At 45.4% G+C, this 13,116-nt stretch overlaps 1 protein-coding gene across 4 annotated transcripts in view; it reads left to right on the top strand.

Moving 5' to 3' along the window:
- Window positions 1–12,316, top strand: part of CYFIP2 (cytoplasmic FMR1 interacting protein 2) — a 49,831-nt gene extending 37,515 nt beyond the window's left edge. For 3 of the 4 annotated variants that reach the window (XM_054288254.1, XM_054288252.1, XM_054288253.1), the window contains exons 27-31: window positions 1,796–1,868; window positions 2,370–2,464; window positions 6,797–7,035; window positions 7,436–7,583; window positions 8,146–12,316. In XM_054288254.1, coding sequence (XP_054144229.1) covers window positions 1,796–1,868; window positions 2,370–2,464; window positions 6,797–7,035; window positions 7,436–7,583; window positions 8,146–8,313 — 723 coding nt within the window. In that variant the 3' untranslated portion in view covers window positions 8,314–12,316. The remainder of the gene's footprint in view (window positions 1–1,795; window positions 1,869–2,369; window positions 2,465–6,796; window positions 7,036–7,435; window positions 7,584–8,145) is intronic. The other variant, XM_054288255.1, reaches the window with a different exon arrangement.
- The last annotated feature ends 800 nt before the right edge of the window (window positions 12,317–13,116 follow it).

Raw genomic sequence — 13,116 nt, 5'->3', positions numbered from 1 at the left:
AGAAATGTTCCTTCAGTCCCAAGAACTGTACATCAGCAGTGTACTGGCATTTTAGAATAGCAGAAAATAAAGATGATGGGAATTTGGGGTTCCTTTAAGGAAGGCTGCCCACCAAAGTCCACATCTGCTACTTTCTGTGCCAGACAAAGTCTCTCCCTCTTGGATCCTGTTTTTCCTTGCAGTAACAGGCTTGGAATACAAAGCCATTTTGCATGCAGTGGGCACTGGTTCCCACTTGCTGGAGGATGTCAGATGCACAGAGCCATCACAGAACAAGATTTTCCCTCTAATGGAGCTCTTGTGCAGCAGGAGGAATTGCTTTTATACTGCAATTACCTTCAGAGCTGTCTGAGTGATCTAAGGCTGGTGTTATTTGCTGGCAAAAATGGCTCTGATGCAGATGTCCAGTCTGCTGCATTTTACCCCCTTTTTATTGTTTAAGTTTGAGGAATGAGAGGTTGCTTGGGATTAAATTTCTAAGCAGAGTTTGTGCTCTCGGTTAATGGGCCTTGTGAAAGAGGTCTGTTAATAACACAACTCATTTTGGGACAGATATGAGGTGAATGCAGGCTGCAAATGGCTGAAAATGCTCACTGTATTAGAGGAAAACAGCACTGGAAGAACATTCACCTAGGAATGAAACAGTGTTTTGCAAACAAAATGGCCAAGGTGGAAGGCCCACTCCGTTAGCATCAGCACCTCTGTGCCCGTGGAGGGGCCCAGACTGTTCCTGTCCCTCCAGCACTGTGTCACAAACTGCACTCCCACAAACTTGCTCTCATCCCAGCATCCATGCGCCAGTGCAGCCTCCTGCAGCTCCATGCTCCTCTGTCCTGCTGGCTGGGAGGGTGCTGTGCACCCCTGCATCCCAACAGGCCCAGCCCAGCCATTCCATGCGGGCCCGGGTTCCTCCTGCTGCGCTCTCATGATCTGCTTCCGAGTGTGTCCCCATCTCTCCAGTGAGCTCAGAACTGAAAGCATGGCCTGGGAGCAGGCTTTGGCAGGAGCAGGCTGGTGCCTTGTCGTGACACGATGCCTCTGTGTTGAACAGCTTTGGTTTCCTCGCTGCTGTTTCCCATTGCAGACTCGTGTACAATGTACTGTCGGCCATCGCTCCTCAGTCTCCACCTGCCTTTTTCTAGGTTTCTTCTCCTTGTGCATCTGTGTTTGGGATTATTTTTTTCTCAAGTGCATTGGCATGCATCCCCTAAGGTGGCATCTCATGGTGTTATTCCTCTCTGGACTTCTGTTTTATTCTTCTTGGTGCCTGCACCACTGGGATTCTGGTAGCCCTGGCTGAGAACACCACACCAACAACCAAATAATTTCAGAGCAGTTATGATGTGCCTATTTGCAGAAGAGCCACATGGCAGTATATTTTTCATGTACACTTCCTAAAATAAGTAAGCCAAAGGGTAATTTCCACCTGGGCACTCTCTTAAAGAACAGGCTGCAGGAATTCATTCAGGGCAAGATGAAATGGAAACTTCCATATTCTTTATCCCCTCTTACTTTCAGGGCTAGTAAGTAGGACAGAAAATCAGTGTAAAGGTCTAACCTTATATGGGCAGGAAGTAACTTACTTGAGTTAGGGAAACTTCCTGACTGAAGCTGAAGTGTTACTTCCAGTTTTAGATCATTTCAGTTCGAACACTGGAGTTACTACTGAGCTGGGTTGGATCTGGATAGGTGCTGTAGGTGTAAACTGTTGTAGTGTTTCCCAGGCCCCTGAGCCATTCACTCTCCCCCATAGATATTTTATAACTTACTTTATCTTTCTTTCTTCCTGCCTCAGTCCCAGGAAGAAGTTTGTGATTTGCTGCATGCTGCTCCCTTCCAAAATATTTTGCCCAGGGTCTACATCAAAGGTAAGAAGCTGAGAGGGAAGCAGTGAGCAGACTCAGAGGTGTCTGCCCAGAGGCTGTTTTCTCTCCCATCTCTGCTGAGGATTAGCTCTGACCCTGCTTCCCCCTCCAAACAGATCAGTGGATACAGCCAAACATCAGGTGCAAACAAAAGCCAGGGGTGCATCACCTGTAGCATAGTTACAACCTGAAACCTCAGTCAGCTCGGGGGTTCCCTTGAGGTTTGGAAGCCATTTCACAGCCTCTTTGGAGAGTGGCAGCATGAAATGTCCATCTCAACAGGAGTGCTCGGTGGCAGGGCCGTGCTTTGGACATGTGTGATAAAGCTGCTGCTGAGACTGCACTGCCCATCCCTCCCTCCCGTGCATCACTGGCCCCTCATTGCTGTGGTTTGGCTCCCTGATCCCACAGTCTCCTCGGATGGTTGTGGGGGGCAGCTCTGAGCAAACTCTGGCGGGTCTCCACTTCCTCCTCTCATTTCACTGTTTGCTGCTCGCTTGACAGAAGGAGAACGCTTGGAGGTGCGCATGAAGCGTCTCGAAGCCAAGTATGCCCCACTCCACCTGGTTCCCCTAATAGAGAGGCTGGGCACTCCGCAGGTAAGGATTGCATTGGAAGGGATGGCTGTTGGAAACTCGTAGCAGTCCCCACGTGGCCTGCTTGGCCTTGGGAAAAGTGATCCTTTTTTTTTTTTTTATTGATTGATTGGTTTTTCCCACAAAACATCAATTGGACGAGCAAATCCAAATCCTTGCCCAAGCGCACGCTCTGAAGGGAAATTCGTGAGCGGGTCCAGGGACCACACACAATTTGTGTGTTGCTGCCTCCAGTGAGGAGAGCTGGCAGGGAGCTGTGAGGCAAGTGTGCTAGAAGCCAGTTCTGAATCAGAACAACTCCAAAAACCTCTTCATCTCCACTTTAAAAAGAATTGCTGGAGTGGTTTGAGGAGAATCTTTGCAGAGCTGTCCTAACAATCAATTGCCGTCACTTTTGGGGATCCTGTTTTAGGACTGCAGTGGGGTCCATTTAAGCTCATCGCTGTCAAGGAATTCATCTGAGAATGGTTTCCCTCCTAGCACATGCTTAGAGCTTCAGCACATGCTTAAAATTATGGCTCCATTTAAGAATCTTCTTGATGTGGGTCTCAGCTTGGGAAAGATCTCTTGTACAGAAACTCAGTACTGTTTAAAATATCTCCCTAGACTGATCAGTGCAATGGGCAAAATTTGAGTTCCATTGATAGAAATTATCAAACTTCAAGTGCCCATTTACTTGGGGGTGATGGGATAAAAATCTTTCAAGTATCAAATGAATCAACACCCTTTTCCCTGTAATGTACTGATGAGGGAATGGAGAGAACACTCAGCTGGTGTAGGAGGTGACAGATCTATGGCAGGCAGAAAGTGGTTGATATTTTTTTCCTGTATTTTTTTCTCATGGATCAAGGACATTTTGAACTTTGCATCATTGGAAATCATCTGAAGTAGAGAAATTGGCTGGATAACTGAGGACTTTATCTTACTCTGTAGACACTTCCTTTTAAAGGAGACACTCAAGAAAAACAATTCACCTCTGTGTTTTCGTGTCTTTGTGTTGGTCTTTCTATCTCTCCTTCTTTCCATGCAAAATCATCATTGAATTCTGCTACTAGAGTCCACTCGTTGCTTATCTCTGCTGTAGTTACAATAGTGATGAAAACAAAAGATATTTCATGTCCCACTAAAAAGTTATTTTTCTGTAAACTGTTCCCATATTCATCACACAGGTACAGTTGGGTACCAGATTTTTTTTTTTTTTTGAGCTCAAATGTAAATGAACATAAGATTTGCTTTCTACAGGTGCCTCCATAGCTTCTAAGCTTGCTCCTTTTATGCAGTTTTGGACATGCATTTTGGAAATGCAGTTTTGGACACAGGCCATACAGGATTTTTTCCTACAGAATGCATAAATGCCTTGTAACAATTGTCCACAATCTAAGCTGACATTGCCTGCTCGAAGCCTCTCCCAAAAGGTGGCCCCATGCATGTTATTATAGTGGGGATCTATAGGTTTTTGCAGGTTTTGGGTAGGGTTCTGGCAAGTTCACCAGTAAACAGGCTGTAAAAGAGGTTCAAACCTGGAAAATCAAAACTGGATTTGTGCAATGGCAGGAAAACTGCCAATGATTGTTGTAAATAATTACTTTGCATTGGAAATCCAGAAGCAGCTGTTTGATGGACCATTCATAAAGAACCAGAGGGGTCAAAGTGGTTCATTAAAGGAATGCTCTCCCTTTTAATGCTGACCATAAAGGTATTTAGTAAGAGGTTTTCAAAAGTGCTTGGTCAGTCTGGTTTCTTCCCTGGAAATAATCAGAGCATTTGTTTCTGAAGACAGAAGGAATAATTGAGTCAGCACAGTGGCATCCTGTAGCAATTTACCTTGAGAGCATCCTTCCTCTCCTGATCTTGGAAATCACTGGGACCCCAGACTGTGAGGCAGCTCTGAACAGAGCACCAACAGCTCTCCAGCTGCTTTGCCTGAGTTAAGATGTCTCCCCCAGGATGGTAGTCCTGTATCAAAGACTGTGCTGAGTCTTAGAACTAAATTCTGTCTGTGAATGTGCATAACTGAGTGGCACTACCTACACTGAAAGCCAGATGCATCCCTTTCTAAATTAAGATCTCTTTAGAAATCATGTACTAAGATCACTGGAGAAGTTTGTTCTCAAAAGTGTCCCTTTTATCACTGTGTTTTAGCAAACAGTATTGCTAACACCTGATTTACATTTGAAATGGCTGTTTCTGCTGTGCCCTCATTTTGCCACAATAGACCAGTGTGTACAGACCTATGCCCATAAGAGCTGGGAGCAGGTGAGGAGAGGGACACTGTACAGCCTTTAGGTAAAAACCTGGATGAAATAAATCTTTGCTTTACTTGCCAAGCAAACACGGGCAGGTGTGTGCTGTGCAATCAGTGATGCCATTCCTGCTTTTAACAGATCAAGGGATTCCAGACCAAATGTGGCCTCTGCACATGATGGCAGCTTTCCCTTGATATTTGCTATTAGTTGAACACTAATTAAGCTGGGAACCCCAGAACATCCTTGAAATTGTGGCACAAGCAAGAATTGAAACACTTCTAATTTCAAGAGCAACCAAACTAAAAATGCTTGAGGTTACTGCCAGCATAAATTGATAATCAGGAATGGGGATGTGCAGGCACATTCATGCATTTTTCAGAGTGTAATGAGGATGACCCAAGTAAACCAAGCATAATTCACGTTCTTAATGTCTGGCCAGGACATGTGCCTGCCCTTTGTCTCAGCTGCTGCAAATCCCCATTGTGGCTGATTGGGATAACATTTTTATAGGCATTGCAGGGACAGCTGCAAATGGAGAAAATGCTTAAAAACTGCTTAAAGCTCCAGGAAGTCCTCTGGGATAGGCAGGGTCTCAGTCAATGTCACACTTGCTCTGTGTGCCTGTTCTAGACTGTGGGAGGGATGAAGGGCTCTGCCTGTGCAGCCACTCCTCTGCCAAGGTGAGCACGGCAGAGCCAGAGCCTCCCACAGCCATGGGCACGGCTCTGACAGCACCCAGCTCCCATTTCATGGGTTAGTTTTGGCAGCACTGCAAAGAGAAGTCAGTCCTGCCACTGGCACAGCAGGAAATGGGGCGCTGAGAGGATACCAGGGCAATGGGAAACCCCCATGCTTGCACCTCTCAGTGAGCTTGGGAGAAGGCCCTGCTTGCTTGTTTTAAACGCCCCCCTTTTTCTTTTTTTTTTTTTTTATTTTTTTGTCCTCTTGGGGAGCAGTGGGGCTGAAATGAAGTTAATTCTCTTTTAATTTGCCTCTAGTGTAAAAGCCAAAGTAACTTAATCCAGTGGAGCCATTCCAAATTTGTATATCTAAATCTGCGAGGGGATGTCACAGAAATTATCCACGCGTGTGAAAATTATCCACATGTATAAAGCTTCCACATCTGGGGAAAAAATATTTGGCTTTCTTATAAACCACAAGTTTTTCAGTAGCAAGTTTGCAGTGGCTTCTCATCTTCCTCAGAGCTTTTTAACCCTAACTACAAAAGAAATCAAGAAAGCCATAGGCTATCTGCATTTTGAAGAGATGATGGCAATGTCCTGGGAAGCAAAATGTCCCTGTTCTCTCCTGTTTTATCTTCATAATCTGCAGAAATCATGAGATGAAACCCATTAAATGAATCATGAAATGGAAATCTTGAAACGAAGCACTGAGTACCACTAACAGGGCAGAGCAGCACGCTAGCAGAATTAAGGATCAGTATTTCTGGTCAGAGCTTTTTCTTCAGCTTTGGTGTTCTGACGTACATAGTTCCTCCAAAAGATCCTGAGGTCAGTGAAATAGAGCAGAGCACTGAGGTGGTGTTCACAGGGGTCCCAGGATGAGGGAAGAGATGAGAATGTTGACTCCATGTTTCAGAAGGCTGATTTATTATTTTATGATATATATTATATTAAAACAATACTAATAGAATAGAAGAAAGGATTTCATCAGAAGGCTAGCTAAGAATAGAAAAAGAATGATAACAAAGGTTTGTGTCTGACTGAGACAGTCTGAGACAGCTGGACTGTGATTGGCCATTAATTAGAAACAACCACATGAAATCAATCACAGATGCACCTGTTGCATTCCACAGCAGCAGATAACCATTGTTTACATTTTGCTCCTGAGGCCTCTCAGCTTCTCAGGAGAAAAAAAATCCTAAGGAAAGGATTTTTCATAAAACATGTCTGTGACAGAGCACCACATTAATCCTCCTGTGTGAGGGATGAGGGATCCCTCCCTGGTGGGCAGTGCCATGGGAGCAGCCATCAGAGGTAAGGTTGGACCTCCAGGGACTGACCAGGCAGCGTTAAACCCGGCGGGCGTGGGTCACATCTTCACTTGTGTCCCTGTGGCTGTCCCTCAGCAAATAGCCATCGCCCGGGAGGGGGACCTGCTGACCAAGGAGCGGCTGTGCTGCGGGCTCTCCATGTTCGAGGTGATCCTGACGCGCATCCGCAGCTACCTGCAGGACCCCATCTGGCGTGGGCCGCCGCCCACCAACGGCGTCATGCACGTGGACGAGTGCGTGGAGTTCCACCGGCTCTGGAGCGCCATGCAGTTCGTGTACTGCATCCCCGTGGGCACCAACGAGTTCACGGCAGAGTGAGTGTCCCCAGCCGGCCCCCCCCGGTGCCCTCAGCTGCAGAGGGAGCCTCTGTGGAGGTGCAGGGGCAATGTGGGTCCTTGGTTTGCTCAGGTTTGTGTTGGAAGAGCTGGAGGAAAGAGCAAGGTAAAGGGAAATGCCCAAGGTGACAGGGCCAACAACCCATCTATGGGTACTGTGTCCTCACCCATCTTACCCAATGGTTCATCCTACACAGCCTGGCCTGGGTGTAATCCTGTATTCTCTCCTTCTGGGTTCATTTTCTCTAGGTGTATACTCAGGACTGAACCCGATTTCCCTGGGAATTCACCCAAGAAAGTTCCTGGTGCCGTGGTACTTCTCTTGCCTAACTCTTGTCCTGTCATGTCTCCCCACCCATCACCCTGCTCCTCCTTCCAGGCAGTGCTTTGGAGATGGTCTGAACTGGGCAGGTTGCTCTATCATTGTTCTCCTTGGACAGCAGCGGCGCTTTGACCTCTTCGACTTCTGCTACCACCTGCTGAAGGTGCAGAGGCAGGATGGGAAAGATGAAATCATAAAAAACGTGGTAAGTTGAAGGGTGAGGTCCCAAAGGACCCAAACCAGCACACTTCTTTCTATTTTCTATCCTGCTTTGTCCAAACTCATCAATTACAACAAAGCCTGGTGTTAATCTTATTCCTACTGGCTGCCCTTGCTGCAAGGTTTCCATCTGCAGTCTCGGCAGAGAGGCCAAGATTTTAATTGGCTTGAAAATCAAATCTTTTTTCTCCCAAAGCTTTTCCCTTCTTCCTGGGGTTGGGAAGCTGGACCTGAGGAGCTGGTATTTCCAGCAACCATCCTGTGATCTCGCTGGCTTTATCAATAAGCAGCTGGGAGCCTAGACTTTGGAGTGGTTAACTGAGGACCACTCAGTGATCCTGTTAATGCTTTGTCTTGAGTCATCAAACCCAATAATGAATCGAGTCACCGGGTCCCTGCGAGGTGCTAAGTGGAACAGGAACATGTGTTAGAGCTGCTTTGCCTTAGCAGAGCTTTCCAGCAGCAGGGCACAGGTGCTGCTACTTCCTAGCTGGTCAGATGACATAAGACCCTTCATGTGCTGTTTCTTTCCCTCACCACCCCTCCAGCCCTTGAAGAAGATGGCCGACAGGATCAGGAAGTATCAGATCCTGAACAACGAGATCTTTGCCATCCTGAACAAGTACATGAAGTCGGTGGAAACAGACAGTTCCACGGTGGAGCACGTGCGCTGCTTCCAGCCCCCCATCCACCAGTCGCTGGCCACCACCTGCTAGTGTGGACACGGACCCTGCACGGGGTGGGAAGGGAGCAGGGACTGAACCCAGACCAGCTGGGAGGGGTAAACTCGGTGGTGTGAGGCCTGCCAAGGGAGTGAGGCTGGGTCTGCCTCTCCACACGAGGACACACCGTCCCCTCGCCCCGCTGGAGTGCATGTTCCTCTGTACCATCCCTGTGATCGGTTTTACTCGTAGCTTTCGGACTTGAGGGGGGGTGGGGGTGGGTGGGCAAAATGTGCTTTTCTTCCATGAAGTGGTCCAGTTTTCCCTGTGATTCACCCAGTCCACACATCTCTCTGAAGCCATACTGCAGCCTCCTCAGGTGGGAGAGCTCCATGCTCCCACAGCGCCAGGAACCTGCTCCCACTGCACAAACAGTGGGACAAATCAACACCCCTGCGACATGTGCCACCAGCCAAGGAGCAGGAGGGGCTGAAGACAAGTCCCTGATCCACTCTTTGAGGGGAAGAAGGGATGAAGGCAGGATGTCACCCATGGCAGTGCCCTGAGGATCAAGTGCTGGGTGCAGAGGAGCCCCGCCAGACTGGTTGTGGATGGATGTCTCATCCAGCTTTGTGCTCTCTGCTGTGTCCTTGGCCTTTCCAGCAGTTGTTTTCATGAGCTTTGGCATGTGAGCTTGAGGATAGCAATGAGGCAGTCACCAGATAACTCCTTAGCACTTCAGAGAGCTGGGAAAACAGAAAACAGCCTGGCTTTTTCCATGCTATGGGACGTCCACTTATTTTATGCAGAGGTTCTCCCCTGAAGACACCTTTTCATATGTCTGGTTTATCTTCCAATAAACCAGATTTCCTGTGGACTACAGAAGAGGCTGCATTCATGTGAATGTGCTCTCAAACATATTAATTTGGGTGGAAATAATCACTGGTGCTGACAGGATGCAGGTGTAGTTACCTTGAACATATGGGATCTTTGTTCTTCAGCCAAGGGTGAGAGCAGGGTGTGTAATGTGTGTGTGTTCTGGGATGCTATTTTCCCTTGGTTTAGACAAATTCCTAGTGGCACAGCAAACAAATACCGTTCTCCAGAGAATGGTGACTACCAGCAGGGCTTAGGAAATTTCCCATAACTCAGAAATCATGTGATTGTTTAGGAAAGATAAAATATAGGATAAGCTTTAAAAAATACCCAGAATTTTCCAAGTTCAGACATGTTAGAGAGAACACTGGAGTCTGTTGCCTTTTCCCACTCAGCTAATCTAAGATCCCTGAATACTGAGAACAGATTCAGGTGGAACTTCAAGGAGGATTTCATAAATCCTGGTCTAACCTGCTTCTAACCCTCAGCAGAGTCATTGGAGTGATACAAAAGCCTGTGCTTGATGTGAAAGGAGATCAAACCATGTGCTCCAAGAGAAAATGATGCCAGCCTCACAACTGGCAGTGTTTCCTCAGCTCTAGCCTGGCCACAGCAAAAATTGCTGTATCCAGATGTGATAATACATATTTGTTCCATGCATTTCATCATGCCTTGTAAACTGCATGCTGTTACAGATGTTAAAAAGGCAGAGCCTGGGCATTTATTCTCTCAGAGGGAGCATCTAATTAATTAGTAGAAATATCTGAGCTGGAGTTTTTGTCTTCAGAAACAACAGCAGCAAACTACTGCTGGCAAGAGGGGATCTTGGTGTGTGGCATGAGCTTGTGCTCCCAGACTCTCATCACCTACTGCCTTGATAAACAATAATCAATACCCCACATGTGACAAGTGCTGGGCATTTTCACACCTTGAGTTTCCTTTTGTTACTGAGACAGACCCTTTCAGCTGCAGGGAGGAAATTGTGCAGCACAGTAACCTGAAAGTAAAATGAAATCTCAGGAAGTCTGGCTGAAATCTTGGAGTGGCAGGGAAGGAGCCAGCCCAGCAAGGCGAGTTCTTTCCTCTGTGTCATGAGGAAGAGCAGCACAAGAGCTTCTGGGGCTTGCTCTCTACTTACTCTTCTTCTTAGGATGTCAGTTCTGGCATTCCATCATGATCCAACATTCTACACTACTGGAGTGAGGGAATCTAGAGTTATATATTTTTAAAAGGAAGAGAAGAATCAAGCACTTTATTTTTTGTGGAAAACAAGATGCGAGGAAGATGGATCCAACCAAGATCCTGTTTTTCCTGACCTAAATAGCAAGTGCTTGTTATTTTGGTATGAAAGTCTTGCTGAAAAGTTGGCACAAGTCCCTGTCTGGCTTTCAGAGCCATCTCTAGGCACAGCACAAATTAAGTGTCCTATTACATCTGACAAGCTATGGAATGCTGGAGTCTTCTTGGAAACCAGCATGTACCAGAAGTTGCTACAAAAGAATGAACTGTACCAAATGGCCCAGTCTCAGCTACCCAGACAAAAGTGGGATATAGTAAGGTGATTTTTAATCCCTCTTTTCATCAGTTTAGGTCTGGAGTGAGTCATGAGATATTTCACCGAATAGTCTCTAAATCTGTTTGCATTCTTTTCCTGTTGTTTTGCCATAATTCCCTGCAACCCTGTAAAACACAGTTGCACTGGAAGGTTGTTGTACTTGTACAGGCTGTACTTGAAAGAACAGGTAGTTGAAATCTATTTGTTGCCCTCAGATTTGCTAGCAAAAATGTCAAATCCCTCCAGATTCCAAGGGATTAAATGTTTTGAGCAAAATGTCAAAGTGCATGATCAAAATGTAAAGTGTTTTGACTGTAGAGTGTGTGCAGATCTTTTGCCTTGTTGCTCAAGTAGTATGAGATATCAGCTAGTAATAATCACAGTCTTAATTTCTGAGATTTGATGTTACTGTCCTTTGATTATCTCAAGGATTCAGATACTCCTTAGCTTCACTTTTCTCACCCTCTTTGTCTGTATATGAGAAAGGTCCAGGCTTACGTCTTTAAACAGCTCCATGAAAATGGATTTTTTTTCCTCCCGTGCTTTTTTAAATGTCATAATTGTTAATGGAAATAGGGAGCAAATTTGTAAGAGTAGGGCTGAATGGTAACAGATTGCCAGGGGGTCAGGGGTATTCCTCACACTTGCAGACTTTCTGCCAAGTTTGGGAGTCTTCCTTGCAGTTGTGCTTCAGTCCTGTATTTTCAAGTCTTTTATAATCTGCAGACTTCTAATGTTGTTTTCTTAGGGAAATGTTGACCCTGGTCTGAACCCTCCCAAGTTCACTGACAATGGAATTGCTTTTTATTACCTATATTTTCCTGCTTATGCTAAAGTAGTCTGCAGCTGCCCAGCACTCATCCAGTCACCACTTGGAATGTCTACTCCAAAGTCAAGCTGTTGGCTCCACACAGCAATTACAGGGAGGAGAAAGGATGGCCTGTGTCATGCATGAAGTCAGACTGGGTTATTTTAATGTTCCCTCTGGCTTTGCCATTATAAAATGAGACTGTTGGCAGTGCACATGCTTTTCTGGGATGATGCTACACTTGACTTGCAATGCTACAATAGAATGGGGAAGCAAACTAGATGAAATTCAGCACTTGAGTGGTTTTCCTTTTAAATTCTGACAGCACTTAGTAGCACTGAACCACATTAGTCCTTTTCCTCCTGCATTACTCCAGTCCAGTAGGTTCATGTGTATTGGAGAACAAAAGAGAAAAGAATCAAAGGTGTAAAAAACCAAGAAAATATTCTCAAAAACTGTTGTCAAATGTACCATATTTGTATGAAAAGCTGCTTGAGTTATTTTGTACAATGAATTTTATTTATGGTGAGGTATATTTACGCTTGTGATCTGATACAGTGTTAAATTTTTGATCCATATTTGCTATGCAGCTGAAGATGATATTTTTGTTTTGTATTATTATTTTTTGCTGTTGTTCTAAAATTCAGCCAACAGAAGCTTCCATCTCCATTAGAAGTGCTTCTGCAAGAGTAAAGCATCTGATACCTGGTGATATGTCCCGTAACACAGCAACCAACAATGTGTACAACAAATGTGGGATGACTTTTGTGATGAAGAGAAATAAAAATTGGGCTCATTCATGAAATGGGCAGAATTTACCTTATGGTGTTATCATCATCATTGTGATAACTGTTATCGGGGAAGAGCTTTCAGTTGTACCTTGCACAAAAGAAAAGCCAATTTGCTAAAAGTGTTAAGCTTTTGTAAAAACCAAAGGAAAAAATAAGGCTTTGTGGCCAACACCAAAATGGACATATTTTCCTAGAAAAAAGTTAATTATTTTTGAGAAGGACTTCTTTGCACAACACAATTTTCATTTCAAAACTTGTTCTAGGATAAAAGGGTCAGGGAAGGGAAAATCGTATAATCATTTTTAACAGATTTTGACAGGCTCTATCCAAAGCTAAACTGAGGAGCTCATTTCCTCTCATTACTGCAGCCTTGTCAACTCTACAGGGGCCTTTTTTTATTCCAGGAGATTCTCCTTGCTGTTATTTTCCCAAATTTCCATTTGAAACCATTCTTAGTTTTGTGTTGAAAGCACCCAAGGAGCAGCCATGGTTGTTGACTGCAGAAGAGAAGTGGGAACCAAGGGGGAAAGATCTGGGAGCTGAGGAATGAGGGAGAAACAACTGACGTGGGTCTGTGGGAGTTGGACTCCTGTGCTCACCAAACTCTAACTGATGTTCCCTTTCACAGCTTCTTCCCAAGGTTTCCCCATGGGAGCAGCTTCCCAGCTTGAGAGGAGCAGAAATGCAATGATTCTTCACATAGAATTGGAGGTGAACTTTACACCATAACCAGGCAGCTCTGTTGATCTTTCCAATGAGCTCTGAGGCTCTGCTGCAGCTCTCTGGGTGATACCCTGCTGGGCAGGACTGTTTGATTGTTCAAAGTT

Source organism: Melozone crissalis, unplaced genomic scaffold, assembly GCF_028551555.1.
Source record: "Melozone crissalis strain CALT ecotype California unplaced genomic scaffold, PUWL_Pcris_2 ptg000061l_1, whole genome shotgun sequence".
Taxonomy (NCBI): domain Eukaryota; kingdom Metazoa; phylum Chordata; class Aves; order Passeriformes; family Passerellidae; genus Melozone; species Melozone crissalis.
The sequence above is the reverse complement of the archived record's forward strand: the minus strand, read 5'-3'. Positions and strand labels throughout refer to the sequence as shown.